Source organism: Rana temporaria, chromosome 6, assembly GCF_905171775.1.
Source record: "Rana temporaria chromosome 6, aRanTem1.1, whole genome shotgun sequence".
Classification (NCBI taxonomy): Eukaryota; Metazoa; Chordata; class Amphibia; order Anura; family Ranidae; genus Rana; species Rana temporaria.
Genome location: NC_053494.1, coordinates 172,419,742 through 172,441,527, shown reverse-complemented (window position 1 = coordinate 172,441,527; position 21,786 = coordinate 172,419,742). Strand labels below are relative to the sequence as shown.

Genomic DNA, 21,786 nt, shown 5'->3' with positions numbered 1-21,786 from the left:
TTTTACTAGAATAATTAGGAGATTTCAGATGATAGATTATTGTAAAACTGGCCAGCAGCAGGACAATTTTGATGGCCAGGCTAGGTCCAAATTCACTAGGGACAAAGGGCCAGATTCACAAAGGAGATACGACGGAGTATCTCAGATACTCCGTCGTATCTCACAGAGTATCTATGCGACTGATTCATAGAATCAGTTACGCATAGATAGCCCTAAGATCCGACAGGTGTAATTGTTTTACACTGTCGGATCTTAGGATGCAGTACCGCGGCCGCCGCTGGGGGGAGATTGCGTCGTAAGAAAAGTGAATACCCTGCGCTGCCTATAGTGCGGTAATGGTAGCTGCTAACACAGCTTATTCAAAAAAGCAAAAGTGACAAAAAGGATATGTAAGTGTAGCGCTTAAAGTGATATGTTATATATCAAAATACCATGATATATGTAAAAAATTACACGAAAGATAAATAAATGTGAAACATGAATAAACAGTCTGTGCAACCCTTTAGGAAAAGGGTAAAACCAATGAATGGATAATATAATATACTTGATGTGATATCCAGTGAAAACCAAAGTCCAACAAAACTTAGTGTTCAAAATAATTAATATTGTTGAAGTTCATTATCTCCACATTTCATTCAGGTGAGTGAGAAAAAAAATGAAGAAGATGTGTGACTTCTAAAACGATAAAATCCCACCACCGATAAAAGTGCAGGCTTACCAGAACTTATTGACCGCTAGTGGCATATGCCAAGAGAGGTCAATCAAGGCTTATTATGACGGATGTCAGAAAACGATCCTTAGCCGGGAATTGTAGACCCAATTGGATGATGTATCCGTGGATGGAATAGGTCCCCAGAGACAGACGGGAAACTGCACTGGTGTAGGACTCTCAAAACCTGCTCAACGCAGCTCAGGTAACACAGGGGAAATGGAGGCAGCCGTCCAACCAATTGGGGAGGAGAGGAGAGGCTTGTACTTGTAAACCATTAGAGTGTAAGCTCCGCAGTCCAGTTTCCAGAAGCACCATATACTCCAGCACTCTCCAGAGGATGATCTGCTCTGTCGTGTCTCCCCTCAGGGGGAGACACGACAGAGCAGATCATCCTCTGGAGAGTGCTGGAGTATATGGTGCTTCTGGAAACTGGACTGCGGAGCTTACACTCTAACGGTTTACAAGTACAAGCCTCTCCTCTCCTCCCCAATTGGATGGACGGCTGCCTCCATTTCCCCTGTGTTACCTGAGCTGCGTTGAGCAGGTTTTGAGAGTCCTACACCAGTGCAGTTTCCCGTCTGTCTCTGGGGACCTATTCCATCCACGGATACATCATCCAATTGGGTCTACAATTCCCGGCTAAGGATCGTTTTCTGACATCCGTCATAATAAGCCTTGATTGACCTCTCTTGGCATATGCCACTAGCGGTCAATAAGTTCTGGTAAGCCTGCACTTTTATCGGTGGTGGGATTTTATCGTTTTAGAAGTCACACATCTTCTTCATTTTTTTTCTCACTCACCTGAATGAAATGTGGAGATAATGAACTTCAACAATATTAATTATTTTGAACACTAAGTTTTGTTGGACTTTGGTTTTCACTGGATATCACATCAAGTATATTATATTATCCATTCATTGGTTTTACCCTTTTCCTAAAGGGTTGCACAGACTGTTTATTCATGTTTCACATTTATTTATCTTTCGTGTAATTTTTTACATATATCATGAGATTGCGTCGTAAACCAGCGTCGGGTATGCAAATTAGGAGTTACGGCGATCTACGATGGTTTTTCGCATACGCTACGTCGCTGCTAGTCTAGTTTCCCGTCGCAAATTTAGTCGTCGTTTTGGGTGCCCTAACTTTAGACAGCACACGTATGTGCTGTATAAAGTATGGCCGTCGTTCCCGCGTCGAAATTTAAAAATTCACGTCGTTTGCGTAAGACGTCCGGGAATACGGAAGTACGCTACGCACATCGCCGTTCGAAAAAATGACGTCAGTTCGCGCAAAGCACGGCGGGAATTTCAGAACGGAGCATGCGCACTAGGTCCGGCGCGGGAGTGCGCCTAATTTAAATGGCACATGCCCCTTTAAATTACGCGGGCTTACGCCGGAGGCCGCCAGCGTAGGTTTTTTATTGCAAGTGCTTTGTGAATCAGGCACTTGCGATGAAAACTTGCGGCGGTGTAACGTATCTACGATACGTTACGACGCCGCTAGTCTACGTGAATCTGGCCCTAAGATAGTGAAAATGCTGCAGTAGTGTAATACTGGCCATACATGCTTGCAACCCAAGCTCCATTATCTGCAGTTTTTCCAGTGGGTTCCCTTTGCTATCGGTTAAAAACAATATAACTAGCAGACAGATCAAATGCACAACAGTTATTTTACAAATTAAAATAAATACTTTAATTGTTGTTCTCGCAAATAATGATGAATAAATCTGCCCAGGTTCAATTCGCTAAGGTTGCAGGGATTCTTGTTAAAATGGCAAACCCGACCTTAGGCCTGGTTCACACTGGTACGATTTGAGATGCGATTTGAGATGTCAAATCGCATCTCAAATCCGCGGCATTTTGCCAGGAATTGTCGGCAATGTCACCGTCCTAATCGGTGCGACGCCGCATCTGCGGCGCTGCACCGATTTCAAAAAGTAGTTCCTGTACTACTTTTTGCGATTTTGGGCCGCGATTTACATTGACATCTGTGCAGAAACCTGCCCAGATGTCTCTGAAATCGCGGCGGAAATTGAGACTGCCAGCGGGAGTGAAATCGTGTGAGTTCAGCTGAACTTGCACGGCTTCACTCCCGCAGCCCAGTGTGAACCTGGGCTTAGTTTCAAATCTTATTGAAGTCTATGGGAGGCGAATTCAATTTTTATGGACAGTCTTTGTGACAGTGTATACTTGGAGCACATATTTGCCTGTGGAATAGATTTTTTTTTTCTTTTATAATTAGCTTGGCTTACATACTGCAGTAGCACCTTAATCTGTTTCCTTTCAGTTTAAAAAAAAAAGCTATTTTTGAGGTAGCTTTAACACGACAAATGTGTAAATTCTGTGAATTGTAATAGGTCTGCTCTAAATGGAAGAAGAAATTGGCCAATAGTTTGCTGTGGCTGTCCCTTCTCTCACTGATAAAAAAACAACTGTCCTGATGATGGGCAACTTTCATCAAGTTCTGATCAATAATTTAGAGACTACAGATGATGCAGGAGTGTAAAATTGACCAGCAGCTGGACACTTGTAATGAGGGAGAATTTGCCAAAATGTACTAGAGAAAAAAAGTGCAGGCAGGCGTTCTACTACAGCAATTAAGAGGCTATAGGTCATACATTGGTGTAAAACTGGCCAGCAGCAGGACAATTTTAATGGCCAGGGCTAGGTCCAAATTCACTAGAGATAAAGAGCACAGGCTGGGGCTTTACCACAAGAACTAAAATACTGCAAATGCTACAGTACTGTACAACTGGCCAGAAGCAGGACAGTTTTATTTATGGTTAATAGTCCTAACTGATAAATGCCTAATATTTATTTAATCTATGTGGATAATGGGGGTGCAGTGATTATGAGTACACACAATTCTTCTACTTTTTTTTTCTTTCTGTGATGCAGCTGCATGCTCAGAGCACAATGCAACCCCAGGAACAGATGGTTACTAACAAGTAAATGAGGCACCTTGAGCCAGGGGCGGATCCAGAAACTAGTCTCGGGAGGGGAACTGCCAGAAAATAACTGAATTTAATGTATAATACAGTGTACAGAGGTCAGTAGGATGTAGGGTAGTATGCAGGGAACAGCAGGACAGAGGACAGGGGTCATTAGAATGAAGAACAGTGTACAGGGATCAGAAGAGCAAAGGACTATGTGTCACCGGGGGGGTAAAAACGGCACACACTGGGGGGTCACAATGGCTGGGGGGGGACCAGGAGGGCATACACTGGGGGGGGGGATCAGGAGAGCATACACTGGGGGGGATCAAAGCGCATACACTGGGGGGGGTATCAGGAGAGCTTAAACGGGGGGGGGTCAGGAGAGCTTACACTGAGGGTGATCAGGAGAGCATACACTGGGGGGGGGGTCAGGAGAGCTTACACTGGGGGGGATCAGGAGAGCTTACACTGGGGGGAGGATCAGGAGAGTTTTCACTGGGGGGGGGGTCAGGAGAGCTTACACTGGGGGGGGGGGGATCAGGAGAGCATACACTGGGGAAGATCAGGAGAGCTTACATGGGGGGGTCAGGAGAGCCTACATTGTCATAATCCTTTAATTAGTTAAATTGCTCACTAATCTACATGAATAGAAGATGAAGGAAGATCTCATTTGTCAGCTAACAGCACCTCTATGTTAAGCTGCAGTAACTCAGCAGACTCAGTGCCTCTAAACAATCCACACTGTAGTGCAAGCAACAGAGCAGAGCTCACCTCCAGGAACTTTGACTCAGCTCCCTCTGCTCAGCACTTAGCACTGCAGTTGGTCACACGGCTCCCTTTTCCAGGCGAGCATGACCTCGGGAGAAAATGCACATCCCCACCCCTCCCACTCAAGCAGCAGCCTGCAGGAGAGAGGCTGAAAACTGCTGGGGGAGGTACAGGGGGTGGAGAGTGCAGTTTCTCATGCTGAGAATGGCTGCCAGGTGTCCCGACCGTGGCTATGGTTACCCAAGGAGCGCTCAGAGTCAGTAATATTTTCTTGGGGGGTGCAATTGCCACATTTCCCCCCTGGATTCGCCCCTGCCTTGAGCACCTCAGACCTAGAAAAAGACCTGTGAGCATAGAATGAAAAGCAATAAAATAAATGGAAACCCCAAAATACTACCTCTGAAATACAGGCAAACAAAAGCCTTGCAGAGACAAATCTGTTTCATCGAAATTAAAGGCCCTATGAGCATAAAATAAAAAATATTACCCCAAAATACAACCCCCTGAAATTAAAGTCCATTTAAATAAAGGGAATTTTTGCAGCAAAATAAATTGCTATAGACTGACCCTAATTTCTCCTTTTGCAGTTTCTAAACAGTTTTTCAGCTTTCCATATGTTTTCCCTAAAATTACTTCCAATTCACTGACTCTACCCCCCTTTTATAATGAGGGAGATGGCTTAAAGGATCACTAAAGGAATTTTTTTTTTTTAGCTAAATAGCTTCCTTTACCTTACTGCAGTACTGTTTTCATGTCCTCATTGTTCGTTTTTGCTTTGAAGTTGCTGTAATTCTGCTGTGATCTCCACACTTCCTGCTTGTCTGGCTCCTTATGAAAAAACTCATGGGAGCTTTTCACTGTGGTCTAAGCTGTGTGTCTAAAACTCCTCAGAACCAATCAGATTCATTTTAAAAACAAAACACTGCCCTGGATTTGTTTGTTTTTGTTCTGTGGGTCTCTTTACTTCACATAAACATGAAACCAGTTTAAAACCGAAAGTGAAACTAGAGGCACATTATATGATAGCATTTAATCTATTTTTAATCACTTTAAAAGGAATCAGTTAACTTTTATGTCTCTATACCCTGTAAACAGTCATTTCAGCAAAAAAATGTTTTTCCTTTAGTGACCCTTTAACCAAAAGTCCCCTTATTGACTTGTCTAAGCCTGTTGATCATAGCTGTAAGTGCATTACAATTTTAAAAAGATCTCCTGGATGAATCTGCTTTAAACTTTGCTGGTACTGTGAATCTCAAACCCGGAATCTCAACCTCATATCCACAATCTCAATCTCAAATCCCATTTTAATAAACTCATGATAACAATCATTTGACAAAATTGTATCATTTGGCGACACTTGTTATGTAAGGCTGCCTTGCAAAAGCTAGTTCATCAAGTTGCCCTATTCAAATAAATAATGTTTTATGTTTGATTCCAGGGTGATATCTGCAGTTGTAACCAGTGGAACGGCCTTAGGAAAGGCATCTTCTTATACTCCAGATTATGCAAAGGCCAAAATATCTGCTGCACGATTTTTTAAACTTGTGGATCGTGTTCCAAAGATTTCTGTATATAGAACCGATGGAGAGAAATGGGTAAGAAGCATTTAAAAATACCTATAATCCAGTTCATAATAGAACTCTAGGCAGCTCAAGAATGTTTTGGTGTTCAGAAAATCAAAAGCTACGAAAAATATGCTGTAGCCATAAACATACAATCATATTTCTTCCGTTGCAATATACTGTACATAGATCATATTTAATGATGAAGATACAAACTTGGGACTGAAACACCAGTAAAAAGAAATCATAGGATGCATTAAGGTGAAAAAACATTTACCTTTACAACCCCTTCTTAAAGCGGAGGTTCACCCTTAGAGAGCACTTTTTAGCCTTAGATTCCTGCTCGTTTTGTCTAGGGGAATCGGCTATTTGTTGTAAAATATGAGCAGTACTTACCCGTTTACGAGATGCATCCTCTCCGTCGCTTCCGGGTATGGGCTGCGGGAATGGGCATTCCTTCTTGATTGACAGTCTTCCGACGGTCGCATCCATCGCGTCACGATTTTCCGAAAGAAGCCGAACGTCGGTGCGCAGTATAGAGCCGCACCGACGTTCGGCTTCTTTCGGCTACGAGTGACGCGATGGATGCGACCGTCGGAAGCCGCTCGGAAGACTGTCAATCAAGAAGGAACGCCCGCTCCCGAAGACCCATACCCGGAAGCGACGGAAGAAGATGCATCTCGAAAACGGGTAAGTACGGATCATATTTTAAAACAAATAGCCAATTCCCCTAGACCAAACGAGCAGGAAGCTAAGGGGGAAAAAAAAAAAAAGCAATTGGTAGAACTCCCGCTTTAAGCAAACAGCTGAATTCCCAGTTGAAATACATATATAGGAGCTGTTTTATATGCCAAAGGATTTGTACCTTTGGCCAGTCCTGATGTTTGCACAGCACTCACGGACAGCAGGGTTGGGTTTGTGACCTGACATTTCTCTGCAGCAGTTAAAGTGGTTGTAAAGGTAAAATATGTTTTACCTTAAAGTGATTGTAAAGGTTTGCTTTTTTTTTTAAATAAAAATAAGAAACGTGTTATACTCTCCTCTTCTGGGATGCCTCGCAAGCGCTTCTGGCTCCTCCCCTTCATTAGGAGCACCCGAGTCCCACTGCTATGTCTGAGCAAAGGGTGGGGGTAGGAGCCAGGAGTGTCAGCAGGGGACCCAAGAACAGGAGGATCGGGACTGCTTTGTGCACATCCATTATTATGTTCATGACAAAAAAATGTAAAGCTTTAAAATCACGTTAAAGCTCCACCCTAAAGTGGAACTTCCGCTCATCGGAACCCTCCCCCCCTCCGGTGTCACATTTGACACCTTTCAGGGGGGAGGGGGGTGCAGTCTGCGGGTAGACTGCGGGCAGGACGTCAGACCCCCCCCCCCTCGTTGTGTTCTGGGAAACACACAGCTCCCAGAACACAGTGGGGACCAGTGAGCACGGCGCACATGACTTGAGCATGCGCCATAGGGAACCGGGCAGTGAAGCCGGAGCGCTTCACTTCCTGGTTCCCTCACTAAGGATGGCGGTGGGGGCAGCAGAGTGACGAGCGATCGCTCGTCCTCTGTGCCGGCAGCGCTGGACTCCAGGACAGCTAATATTAAAAGTTAGCAGCTGCAGTATTTGTAGCTGCTGGCTTTTAATATTTTTTTTTCGGCAGACATCCGCTTTAAGTAATACTGCCCGGTTACCTCCTTTCGTCCTGCCTCTCATTGAACCCTGATGAGGTTGTTACTCACTTCTCTCCTCCTGTCAGCATGTTCCTTGTCACATCATGTGCAGTCCCTTACTAACTCAGACCCCATTCACACCTGAGCGTTTTGTAGCTTGAAGCCTGAAGCCTGAAGCTACAAAACGCTGGAGGGGAAAAAATCTATGTTTCTCTATGGAGATGGTTCACATCTCAACTCCAAAACACCTGAAGCAAGAAGCTCTAAAACACCTGAAGCTCAGACACGTTCTGGGGCATTTTTTAGGCAGATTTGGGCATTTTTCTGCTTTTTAAATTGGTGACCTTTTGACCTGTACAAAATCGTGGTAAAAACCGCTGCAAAAATCGCTGCAAAATCGCTGTAATATTGAACGACTTTCTGCATGAAAACGCTATGCCCAGGTGTGAATGGGGCCTCAAAGTTTTACTATACTGTAAAAGGGATTACAAGAAGCTAATATCAAGACTAATTTAGGAACTAATTTTGGAACCTCCACCCCAGTCTCAAGTCTTTTGCAAACATGTATTTGGCTCCATCCATCTTCTCATCAGACCAGATGACCATCTTCCTGTCCCTGCTAAAGAAAAGCATCCCCAAAACATGATGCTGCCACCATCATGTTTCACGGTGGGGATGGTGTGTTTAGGATGATGTGCAGTGTTAGTTTTCTGCCACACATAGCGGTTTGCTTTTTTGGTCTCATCTGACCAGAGCACCTTCTTCCACATGTTTGTTGTGTCCCCCACATGGCTTCTTGCAAACTGCAAACAGGACTTCCTATGGCTTTCTTTCAACAATGGCTTTCATAAAGGCCAGATTTGTGGAGTGCTCCCACCTGAGCTGTGGATATCTGCAGCTCCTCCAGAGCTACCATGGGCCTCTTGGCTGCTTCTATGACAAATTGCTCTCCTTGCCCAGCCTGTCAGTTTAGTTGGATGGCCATGTCTTGGTAGGCTTGCAGTTGTGCCATACTCTTTACATTTGCGGATGATGGATTGAACAGAGCTCGGTGAGATTTTCGAAGCTTGGGATTTTTTTTATAACCTACAACTGCTTTAAACTTCTCCACAACTTTATCCCTGACCTGTCTGGTGTGTTCCTTGGCCTTCATGATGCTGGTTGTTCACTAAGGATCTCTAAGAAACCTCTGAGGGCTTCACAGAACATTTGTCTTTATACTGAGATTAAATTATACACAGGTTGACTCTATTTACAAATTAATCAATTTCTGAAGGCAATTGGTTCCACTTGATTTTAGTTAGGGGTATCAGAGTAAAGGGGGCTATAAATGCACGTCACACTTTATAGATATTTATTTGTCAAAAATATTGAAAACCATTTATCATTTAACTTCCACTTCACAATTATGTGCCACATTGTGTTGGTCTATTACTTAATATCCCACTAAAATACATTTACATTTTTGGTTGTCACATGGCAAAATGTGGAAAATGTCAAGGGGTATGAATACTTTTTCAAGGCACTGTAGTTATTAAAAATTTTAAAAACAACTTGTCTGTTTTAATTGGGGGCATTTTAATATCTTTATGGAGTTCAGCTTAAATGAACCATGCGCTATATGTAATTCTGTCTGGCACCTAAACCCTGGCAACTGAATAATAATTATATTTATTACCATTTCCAGAACAATTTCAAAGGAGGCATTGAGTTCATTGACTGCAAGTTTACATATCCCACCCGTCCTGATATCCAAGTACTGAACGGCCTCAATGTTTCAGTTAAATCTGGACAGACGTTGGCCTTTGTGGGCAGCAGCGGTTGTGGCAAGAGTACCAGCGTTCAACTTCTTGAAAGGTTTTATGATCCTGACCATGGCAAAGTGGTACGTTGAATATATCATTTTATTATGAGGCTAATGTAGCAAAGTTAGATGCTGTGAAGATAGGTTCCAACACTGGTATATATTATATATACTTGGCCTGTGTGTAGACCATCTGGCTGGAAAATTAGGAAGACAATCATGTGATGTAATGTCTTACCAAACCTTCCATTATCAAAATACTGCAGGTCTTTTTCTCTTCACAGTTTCATAATACTTTGTCAGTTTTTCAATACCCTTTCATGTATGGATTAACCTTTAAAAGACAAGCACACTTGTTAACTGGCAAAACTCAACCCCACCCCCATCCATCTTAGTAGGTACACAGATACAAAAGCTTAAGCAATACAAACTAAAGCTGGTTTATATTGCTGAGTCAGCATATTGTAGATCTAGGCTTTGGTGGCATTACCAGTACGTTCATTTATAAGTGTATTTGCTCAGGTGACTGAGAGAACATGTGGGGTTTACTAGTTCAAAAAGCATGTGTTCTTTTAAATGATCCTTTTTAAAAAAAATAAGTAAATAAGTGCAGCGTTCTGACACATTATAATGTTTAAAAGTATTGGTTCATTATTTACATTATAATATATATATATATATATATATATATATATATATATATATATATATAGCCCTAATCAGGTTTTTTTTCACAGAGAATAGGTGCAGGGACTCCTCCCTTCCTGACTCCACCCCTACCCACCTCCGAGCACCGTTCTTTGGTTCCACCCCTTACCCACCTCCCGGTACCACCCCCCTTTAGAGAAAACAGAGCCAAGTATCATTTTGTGTTGCTAACTATTTTGTATGGATTGCGTTAATGATAACAAGAAAGGCAGTAAAATAGATCTAGCAGCGATGGACACCCCAGCGACAATAGATCCACCCCAGCAATAATGACCTACCAACAGCCAGCATCAATAGACCCTTCAGCAGCCAGCAACATTAGACTCCTCCCTCAACAGTAGATCCCTCCCAGCAATGATTGACCCACCTGCAGCAAAAGACCCACCTCCAGAACAATAAATCCCCCACCCGAAACAATAGATTCTCCCCAGCATCAATAGGTTCCCCAGTAGCCAGCATCAATAGACCCCTCAGCAGCCAGCAACAAAGACCCCTCCCTCAAAAGTACATCCCTCCCAGAAATGACTGACCTCCCAGCAACATAAGACCTGCCCCAGCAACAATAAACCCCTCACAAGCAAAAGAAAGAACTCCCTAGCAACAATAGACTCCCTTTCTTCGCAAAAATAGATCCCCTCCAGCAACAACAGATTTCCCAGCAGCCAGCACTAATAGACCTTCCATCACACCACAGCACCCCTTACCTTTACATTTATTCAGTTCTGGAGGTGCCGGAACTGCGTTTGCCCACGTTCCCGCTGAAAAAAAGCCCTGGCCCTAATTACTCTATAAATGCCACTGGCAGGGAAGGGATTAACACTAGGGGGGGGATCAAAGGGTTAAGTGTGTTCCCTAGGAGGTGTTGCTAACTGTATGGGGCCTGGGGAAACTGGAGGAGGAGAGAGACCGCTGTTCCTAATCACAAGAGATTACTTGTTAAGCCTGCCTTGCCTACACACGATCGTGAAAAAAATGCGCGAGCAAAGGGCGGTGACGTAGAACACGTACGACGACACTATAAAGGGGAAGTTCATTCGGATGGCTGCTTTTGCTGATTTCGTGTTATTAAAAGTTTGAGAGTCTTCCTGCTTTTCAGTCTGTTACAGCATGACAAATGTGCTATCTCCATTACAAACGCTAGTTTTACCAGAACGAGCGCTCCCGTCTCATAACTTGCTTCCGAGCATGCACGTTTTTTTCACTTTGTTAAAGCCTACACACGACCGTTTTTCACGACGAGAAAAACGACAACGTGAAAAACAACAACGTGAAAAACGACGCGAAAATTTAGAGCATGTTCTAAATTTTTAATGCCCATTTTTCACGTCACGAAAAATGCTCTGGAGCCCACACACGATAGTTTTTAATGACATTAAAAAAAATGTAATTTTTCACGTCATGAAAAACGGTCATGTGTATGCGGCATTAGGTCTCAGCAGACCCCAGCTAAAATTAATTTACAAGGATACAGTGGGAAGAATGTTTCTTAAACTGGTGGTCAATGGGCAGAATATTTTCCTTACAGTCAGCTAAAAATTATCTTCGGTGCCATGCAGATGGATTCACCAAGTGCTGTTGGACCCAGAAGTGAGGTCAACCAGCAGCAGTTCAAGAAATCCCTAAGCAACCTCTTTGGGGAACCCTGGTTGAGAAAGGCTGCATTAGATGATCATTGCCAATACCTATGCCTGGACATTATGGGTTACATTAATCACCCCAAGCATGCACCAGGGAAAAGGGTGTGGGGGAGTGCAGTACTTATCAGTTGATATGGGTTTTCAAGTCATGATCTGGTCCTAGCCTGTAGTTTTCAGATGATATTAAAATATTTAAAGGGCTGTTTTCAAAAGAAGAGCCCTGAACATTCTGTCTGTTCCTCAGCATATTACTATTCTGCTAATGAATGTTAAATTTGTTTCTGTTTGCACAGCTAATAGATGGCCGTCTCAGTAAGAACATCAATGTATCATTCCTCCGCTCTAAAATTGGCATAGTGTCACAGGAACCGGTGCTGTTTGACTGTAGTATTTCTGAAAACATCAGGTATGGAGATAATTCCAAACAGCTCTCCATGGACCAAGTGATCGAAGCAGCAAAAAAGGCTCAGCTTCACGATTTCGTCATGGGGCTTCCAGATGTGAGTAGACAGCTGGAGAGGTTCAATTGCACGTGGTGCTCGGTGGATTTGTGGTAGTCCTTGTATAACCCTTAGAGCACTGCAGCTCTAAGTTAAATAATTACTAGACTCCCTATCTTCATAGTATGTTCCGCCTAGTTTTGTGTTGCTTTCCCCCTGCACTGTAAAAAATAGAGAGGTTGGGACTAAGCGATGGACAAACTGTCCACCTAAATCAATCCCAGTTGACAATTGGGTGGATATTAGGCTTTAAAGCACAGAGCCAATGAAAACTTTTTTAAAGATTTGGGGAGGGGAGGACTTCTATCAAGTTTTTATTACGGTTCATGACATAGACATTTTAACCCTTCCAAACTTTACTACAAAGGTTTTTTTTTACTGTGCTGGGGGGGACTTCACTACCTGTCCATGTATTATACTGGTACTGGGGCAGGAAGCAAGAAGAAATTCCCCCAGTGGAACAAAGGAAACCAAATACTTCTTGTAGCAATGCAGCAACTGGTGGGTTTGATGGGATTTGCCCTGGGGATGCTCTACCTTTAGTTACTGATTTTTTTTGCTGATTATTTGGATTGCATACAGTGCTGTGTGCATTAAAGATCTGAGCTTATTGATGCATCCCTTATATGGATGGTTGGATTCAGCTCTAGACAAGAATAGATTAGAATTGTTGCTCTTGATGCGAAAACCTATAAGACTATCTTTTAAAGGGGTTGTAAAGGTAAAACATTGTTTCCCTAAATAGCTTCCTTTACCTTAGTGCAGTCCTCCTTCACTTACCTCATCCTTCAATTTTGCCTTTAAATGTCCTTATTTCTTCTGAGAAATCCTCACTTCCTGTTCTTCTGTCTGTAACTAAACACAGTAATGCAACACTTTCTCCCTAGTGTGAAGAAAGCCTCTTGAGGGGGGAAGGGGTGAGCAGGAGGGTCGGGACACTATATACTTTGCAGATAGAGAAAGGAGCTGTGTGTTAGTGGGCGTCCTGACCCTTCTGCTCGCCCCCTCCCCCCTCAAGAGGCTTTCTCCACACAAGGGAGAAAGTGTCGCATTACTGTGTTTAGTTACAGACAGAAAAACAGAAAGTGAGGATTTATCAGAAGAAATAAGGACATTTAAAAGAAAAATCGAGGAATGAGGTAAGTGAAGGAGGACTGCACTAAGGTAAAGGAAGCTATTTAGGGAAAAAAATATTTACCTTTTCAACCCCTTTAAGAATAAACATTTCCTGGAAAACTATTTACTGTCCCTCAGATGTTCCCTCCTGAAATTGAGAATTTTTTTACTGTACAGTACTGTACAGAAACCTTTGGATTTACACTATTGGAATTCCCTATACGTTTTTTGGCTAAACTTCTCCTATGGATCACAGGAGTGGTTAGTTCTGCACTCCTGTGTCCGATTTTCAGTTTAAGCCTGCTGTCGGCTGACGTCATAGACCCAATCAAGGCTCTGAAACTATCCCAACCATATACTCGGAATCCACCCAGAAGCGTGGACTGGCAGCTGGCTCAGCCTCTCAGTGAGCTGCTGAGAGCCTGAGCCAGCTGGTCCCACCCCCTACACAGTACAGCACTCCAGTGAGCGATGGAGGGGCAAAGCAGAGAGCCAGTGATTGACTGTCCCCGGCTCTCTGCAGGCTCAAGACTGAGAGCTGAGCAATAAGTGTTGTTTGATTGCTCAGTTTTGGGTCTTAGAGGAGGTGGAGGACAGGTGCAGCTGGGATCGGTGCTGCAGCCATTTGGTGAGTATGATTGTTTGTTCTTTTTATAATCCGATACTTCTCTTTTAAATAACATTTTCAGTGTTTAAAGGCTAATTAATCATAAAATATGAAGTAGAAAACTTTGGCGCTCTATTTGATAAAAATAAAATACAGCTGAATTCACCTTTTATTTATTGTTTATTGATTACAATTATGTTGCTGCCATTGGATATTAGATAACAATATTGATTGTTATATGATTTTCTGTTACAGAAATATGACACCAATGTTGGTGCTCACGGGTCTCAGCTGTCTCGGGGACAGAAACAGCGTATTGCAATCGCTCGAGCAATCATCAGAGATCCTAAAATTCTTCTACTTGATGAAGCAACATCTGCATTAGACACAGAAAGTGAAAAGGTGAGAGGTTAAAGTCAAATTATCATTTAACCACTTCAGCTCCGGAAGGTTTACCCCATTTTTTTTGCGATATGGCACTGCGTTACTTTAACTGACAATTGCACGTCGTGCAACGCTGTACCAAATGTTTTTTTTTTACTACAAATAGAGATTTCTTTTGGTGGTATTTGATCACCTCTGCGGTTTTTATTTTGTGCGCTATAAACAAGAAAAGACTGACAATTGTGAAAAAAATAAAAAATACATTTACTTTCTGATATCAAACACATCCAACAAAAATGTAAAAAATCTAATAAACAGTTTAGGCCAATATGTATTCTGATACATATTTTTGGTAAAAAATCATATATTGATTGGTTTGCGCAAAAGTTATAGCTTCTACAAACTATGGGATAGATTTATTGACGTTTTCGTCCGAAATTCGGATCGTGTGTACGGGCCATTAGGGGTAAAACCAAACCAGGAAGTGAAAGGTACAGCCAATTCTATCCTTTTCATCCTACATAACCTAATCCTATCCTATGGAGGTGGAAGTGATGTAAATTCCTCCTCCGTAGAGCAATAGACATTTAGTGGAAGTATGAGGTTAGGAGAATCATAAATTCCGCAGAATAATTCCCCACTGAGATTTTCTATATGTACACAACAAATGCCATCCACACAGCTCCTGTGTTCCACCTTTGGTGGAGACTAATGAGGCCATGAAAAAACACATTGCTCAGGTATGTTCCACCATTTACACCTACTAGCCAGCTGAGATCAATGATGTTCATATAAATAGGAAGTTGCTAAAGATGCTAAATTAGATCCACCCCTCTAAGGTTCAAAAAAGGATGAAAAAAGATGAGGTTGGTATTTAATTAAAACAATGGCAAGTTGGTAACTGTTTTATGATTCACGGTGCCAAAATAGTGTTACAGAGCTAGGCTTTAGATCTACGTTAACAAAAGTGTTTTTAAAAAAAAGCTTGATAGGGTAGTAACCAGGGTGGGAGTGAGGGGGGCGGGGTTGGGAGGAGGCAAACAACCTTCCTCTTTTGGGTGGAGCTATGCTTTAACCGTGCTTTCCAATAAAAAAAAGTCTGTTTTTTATTTTTTGCTGTACGTTTGTTTATTCCATTGTTGGTACATTTGAAAGTCCCACCATGCATAGGGGTTTCCCTCTGACTCTGGTTACTACCCATGGGATAAATGGAGCCTCGTCAAGCCTCTTTTGAAATGTATATTCGGGATGGTGCCTCAATAAAGTCTTTTGTTGCTAGCTTATCTCACACAAGATTTCCAATAGCAAAAGTTTTGCATTACACAATATTTATTGTGTGGTTTTGGTTTTCAGACTGTACAAGCTGCCTTGGACCGAGCAAGAGAAGGTCGTACATGCATCGTCATCGCTCATCGGTTGTCTACCATTCAAAACTCTGACATCATTGCTGTCATGTCTCAGGGCATTGTGATTGAGAAGGGCGCACATGAAGAACTCATGGAGAAGAAAGGGGCTTACTACAAACTTGTCACAACTGGAGCACCTATCAGTTAATGACAACAGACTGTATCAAATACAGGAGTGCTAAGGAATAATCGATACACTGAGAGGACAGACACTCTAGGGATCTAAATATCATGTTAACAATGCCTATGAGCTGTGACGTAGTACAGCAAGCATTGTCTGACCTTTTTTCTTGCTTGTGACATTTGGACATTCAAAGCTGAATGTATGCAACTTAAATACTGAAGATATCAGTTACAATCTGGCTTTACTGCAGCAATGACAAATTTATTGCAATGGTGACTGTGAATTACTTTAGCCACTCGCATATAACAGCAATGAAATAGCCATTCTCAAAAGTCAGTGTATTTGAGTTATTTATTGTAGAGGTAAGAAAATTCAAATTAATTAGAAGCCAGTTGGTAAAATACAAGAGTCATCAAGCACTTTTAAGAAAAACAGCAAACAGATTGCATTCACAATAATAGAAATTGAAAAGTTAGGCAGCATTCTTGTTTTTAGGTCACCTTTACCAAAAAACTGCCTATATGGGTTAGGGGCAGCTCTAGACAAAAACAAACTGTGCAGCTCTGACTAAAGCTGAATATTGCTCTTTCTATAGGTGTAGGTCATTTACATACCTCATGAAGCCTGACTGGAATACTTCCAGTATGTTGCCAAGAGAGGCCTAGCTCGTTCTGCTCACCTTCACCATGACAGGATTGAGCTCTTCACACCCGCTCACATGCTGTTTTTCTTTCCTGATGCAGTAGCTCTGGGCTCAGTGTTTGAGTGCTCCTGTGATGGTGTGGGTAAGCAGAAATAACTAGACAATGTCCTAGGAGTGACCTACACCGAAAGCAAGGGCATTGTTCGATTTTAGTTTTTTGGTAAAGGTGAACCAACTCTTTAGGCACATGGCTGTTCGCTTTGTTTAGTCAAAGTTAGTTAGTATATTAGTATAATTTGAAAGCATATATGACATTTTGGTGTCAAGGTGGTGTATCACCACAGCCTTCAATCAAGTTAAACTATTTTAATTAATAAAATTCATTCCAGAATTTATGTTTAAATAGTTGAATTTTCTGTGGTGTCCATCAGACTTGGTTTCATAAGATGGCGACTTTGGTAGACACTAAATATACTGGGACATCTAGGATTACTTCTAGACTCGACAATGGTGTTGGTACGTAATATTGTTCCATCAGGCTGGTTAATGTTTGTCCACATATACAAATGTAAACTTGCATGCTGTACATACAAGGGCTGCTGGTTTCTGTCCACTATGTGTATTTTTTTAGAGGTATATCAGTAGCATGTTACTTTGGGTAATTGGCAAGGTTCACTGGGGCTTTACCAAATTTTAATTAGATTTGTAAATAATAATTTTTCTAATATATATTGATATATTTATAAATATATGTACACTTTGATTCAGTGTATTTTTATCTTAAAATGTGGCCCTAAATCATACCTTTTAACATTTTGAGATGGTAATAAGGGACACCTATTAGCAAAAGTATGTGGGCATAGGCCACTCCCCCTACCATGCCCCCCTTAGAGGAGAATTGTACAAAAAATTATTGGTTAAACCCAGAAGTGCTTATACTGGCTTTTGGAATTTACAAATGCAGTGGTTTTAGAAATGTTGAAAGGTTTAGCACTGAGAAATACTTTTTGATAGATAAATAGTGCATTTTAAATACAATTATATAGATCTGACCAAAATGAAGGACACATGAGGCGGAAAGAGGAACAGAAGGACTTCAAAATCAGGGACAGTGACTCGAAATCAGGGACAGTTGAGAGCTATGTCCTAAATTGAGATTATAAAAACATACTTCAATGCCATGTAAAGAAAATTAGATGTATTCTCCTTGAAAAATTACACTTTAAGAGAAAAAAAAGCCAATGGCTATAACTTTAATTGAAAGGTGGGTTTGTAAAAAAAATTGTAATTCAGGAAGATGCTGAATACAACACAGGAAATACACAAGAATGCTAATTTTTTTCCATTAAAGCGGTGGTTCACCCTCCTTAACAACAGTCTAGCATTAAATTTGGCATAGTAGCGCGAGCTACAGTATGCCTGTCTGTATTTTTTTATCCCCGTACTCACTGTGCAATTGTATATTGAAGATTCCGACTCCCGCGGGGAATGGGCGTGCCTATGGAGAGGGAGGATGATTGACGGCCGGCTCTGGCACGTCACGCTCCCCAAAGACAGCCGGAGTAGGTCTCGGCTCTTCACGGCGCCTGCGCACAGGCTATGCGCAGGCGCCGTGAAGAGCCAAGCCTATTTCGGCTATTTCCGGAGAAGCGTGACGTGCCAGGGCCGGCCGTCAATCACCTTCCCTCTCCATAGGAACGCCCATTCCCCGGAATCTTCAATATACAATTACACAGTGAGTACGGGGATAAAAAAATACAGACAGGCATACTGTAGCTCGCGCTACTATGCCGAATTTAATGCTAGAGGTAAAAAAAATAAAAACATTTTTTTATATAGGGTGAACCCCCGCTTTAAAGTTGACATTTAAGATACTTATTTTATTTTTTAAACCAAACTCCAGGCATTTATAAAAAAGGCATACGATAATGCAGCTCTGTATTAATTAATGCATCTTTGAATGTATGTAAGCAATGTAAGCACCTGAATTTGAATTGGTATTATGGGTTTGTAGTCTGCTTTACCGCAGAGTTCAGACTGGGAGAGGGAGCCAAGCACAGGTGCTGCAGTCCTCCTGCACTAACAAGGAACATGCTGATGACAGATGGCAGAGTTTTAGCTCATCAGTCTGCTGCTTGTTCATTTACTGTACAGCCACAGGCTTGGTGAGAGAAAAGCCCTATAAATGTTACATCCAGACAACAGGTTTCCAGAGATGTTTCCATTTTAGGACTGGTTAGATAGAAATTCAAATGAATTGACAGGTAAAATACTTCCTATTAGGAATTTTGGCAGTATATTTAGTTGTATTTGCTTGGAGCTCAGCTTTAAGGGTTCATTCACACCAGCCACTGTCACAACGCAACAATCTGTATGCAGTGCAGTCCGTTGGGATTACTGCAGTGCCAATGCGCCAATTTCAGTGTATCACACTATTTCTTTATTTTTATTTAAATAAGTTCAATTGGCCGCTGCATGGTTTGAGGCAGTGGATTGCCTTGCACTGCACTGCGCTGCATGTCTGTATTTTATCTCAGATCACTACAGTGCAGCTCTGGGCTGAGTTGCAATGTGAATAGGATATATAAAAAGTAATGTGTGCTAGCGGTGCCTGGAATTTTAAAACACCGCTCAGCACACTAGCATCAATTGGCCCTTACTTTTCTCTGAGATGTGCACACACAAACTGGTGACTGTCTCTGAATGGACAATTTATATAAAAAAATGATAAAATCACCACCTCTCAAGTGAGATAATATAGCAGAGGCACCTAGACACCCAATTATTCACTACACATAACAGATATAAAAGTCTGAAAAAGCAAAGCCCACTGCAGGCTAATTAGTATCTAAAAAATTGAAGACCTTTTCTGTAAAGATGTGCAATTTAGCTACATTCTTGAGTTTGAAAAACTAGAAATGGGATTATTTTATGGCTCATGGCTAATCATTATAATTGAATTGTATGTATCAATGACTGAAATAAACATTTTTAATAACAGCTTGTTTGTGGCCTTACAGTATATACAGTATTCACTTTTGTTTTATTTATTTTTTATATAAATTCTTTATTTTAACAGAAATGGCATTACCATTCCACAGAACAACAGAAGGTTCACGACCATGACCGAGCACACAATACAAAGCAAGCTATTTACATGGTTAACAAAGCACGCCCCTAAATGTACTTCTGTGTTTCAGTAACATCAACTTATATAATGTTTTATTAACCACTTCAGCTTTGGAAGATTTTTCCCCCCTTCATGACCAGGCCATTTTTTGCTATTCAGCACTGTGCTACATTACCGGCAATTGTGCAGTCAAGCAAAATCTTTATAAATATTTCACACAATTATGCCGCGTACACACGCTTGGAATTTCCGACAACAAATGTTCGATGGGAGCTTTTGATCGGAAATTCCAACCGTGTGTAGGCCCCATCGAACATTTTCTGTCGGAATCTCCGACAACAAAAATTTGAGAGGTGGTTCTCAAATTTTCCGACAACAAAATTTGTTCTCGTAAATTTTGATCGTGCGTGGACAATTTCCGACGCACAAAATTCCACGCATGCTCTGAATCAAGTACGAGACGGAAGCGCTCGGTCTGGTAAAACTAGCGTTCCTAATGGAGATAGCACATTCGTCACACTGTAATGGACTGAAAAGCATGAGGCTGAAAATCATGAATCGTCTCTCACCAAACTTCTACTAACACGACTGGAATTGAACTTCCCTTTTCTAGTGCCGTTTGACATTCAGAATTTCCGACAACATTTGTGTGACCGTGTGTATGCAAGACAAGTTTGAGTCAAAATCCGTCAGAAAGGTATCCACGGTTTTGTTGTCGGAATGTCCGATCGTCTGTACGCAGCATTATGTCGCGTACACACGATCGGTCAAACCGATGAGAACGGTCTGAAGGACCATTTTCATTGGTTAACCGATGAAGCTGACTGATGGTCAGTTGTGCCTACACACCATCGGTTAAAAAAACGATCGTGTCAGAATGCGGTGACGTAAAACACAACGATGTGCTGAAAAAAACGAAGTTCAATGCTTCCAAGCATGCGTCAACTTGATTTTGAGCATGCCTGGATTTTTGGTTTTGTTCTATCGGTTAGGTATCCATCGGTTAAATTTAAAACAAGATTGCTTTTTTTTTACCTATGGATAAATATATAGATGAATATAGAGCTGCATTAAGTTCTGCTTTTAAATCTGCCTAAAGTTCAGTTTTAGGTTTAAAGAGATTTTTAAGTCATAAAGACCAAGTATAATATCAACACAGTGCTGTGCTACTAGTATAAATTCATGCTTTAGTAAATTAAACGTGTGACACAATGAAAACTTCCATGTGTATAGTCCCAATATCAAATGATTGCAAAGTCAACAGATGCCATCAAGGATTCAACCTTCACCCGAAAAAAGTGCACAGATATATCCAAAACTGCTGGTGCTCGCCTCCACTAATGTGCTCTAGCCGTTCACCTTACAATTTGACGCTTTTTCACCAGTGGGTCAGACACAGCAGGTCCTCTTTAAGGGGTAATTAATAGATCGACCCGGCATACTATTAACATGTAATCCCTCCATATCACCCTCTTCCTTCTTACTGGCTTCACCAGTCTCGAGTCTCCTTCAAGGACATCGGGTGTATAATGGGGACAAAAACACCAGGTCTAGTGCTCTCTGTTTCAATAACTTATTCCTCCAATAAAAGCAGTATACAGGATACTCACAAGTATGGCACTTAAGCAGTGCAAGCTATTCAGACATGTAAAAATGAGATGACCGTCTGATGACGTCACCAACTGAGACTCCTCTCCCTATACACATTACATCAAATGTGGGTGAATTTAATTGTTTGCAACAAAAAGCACTAGATTCAGTGATTTTTCATGTCATTGAGGGAGACTCGAGACTGGTGAAGCCAGTAAGGAGGGCAAAACGGAGGGATTATATGTTAACAACACACCAGATCGGTCTATTGTTTACCCCTTAAAGGGGACCTGATGTGTCTAACCCATTGGTTAAACAGGGGTCAGATTGGAAGGTGAGCGGCTAGAGCACATTGGTGGAGGAGAGCACCAGCATTTTTGAAAATATTTGTGCACTGTTTCGGGTGAAGATTGAATGCTTGATGTCATCTGATAGGATGTAGTCACTGCGCAAAATATTCCAGAATCAATTTTTCATCCTTAATCAATTTTTAAATCT

At 41.7% G+C, this 21,786-nt stretch overlaps 1 protein-coding gene across 1 annotated transcript in view; it reads left to right on the top strand.

Moving 5' to 3' along the window:
• Nucleotides 1-16,257, top strand: part of LOC120944051 (bile salt export pump-like) — a 119,195-nt gene extending 102,938 nt beyond the window's left edge. The window contains exons 25-29 of the mRNA XM_040357817.1: nucleotides 5,854-6,010; nucleotides 9,327-9,524; nucleotides 12,082-12,288; nucleotides 14,267-14,413; nucleotides 15,749-16,257. Of these exons, the coding sequence (XP_040213751.1) occupies nucleotides 5,854-6,010; nucleotides 9,327-9,524; nucleotides 12,082-12,288; nucleotides 14,267-14,413; nucleotides 15,749-15,949 (910 nt within the window). The 3' untranslated portion in view covers nucleotides 15,950-16,257. The remainder of the gene's footprint in view (nucleotides 1-5,853; nucleotides 6,011-9,326; nucleotides 9,525-12,081; nucleotides 12,289-14,266; nucleotides 14,414-15,748) is intronic.
• The last annotated feature ends 5,529 nt before the right edge of the window (nucleotides 16,258-21,786 follow it).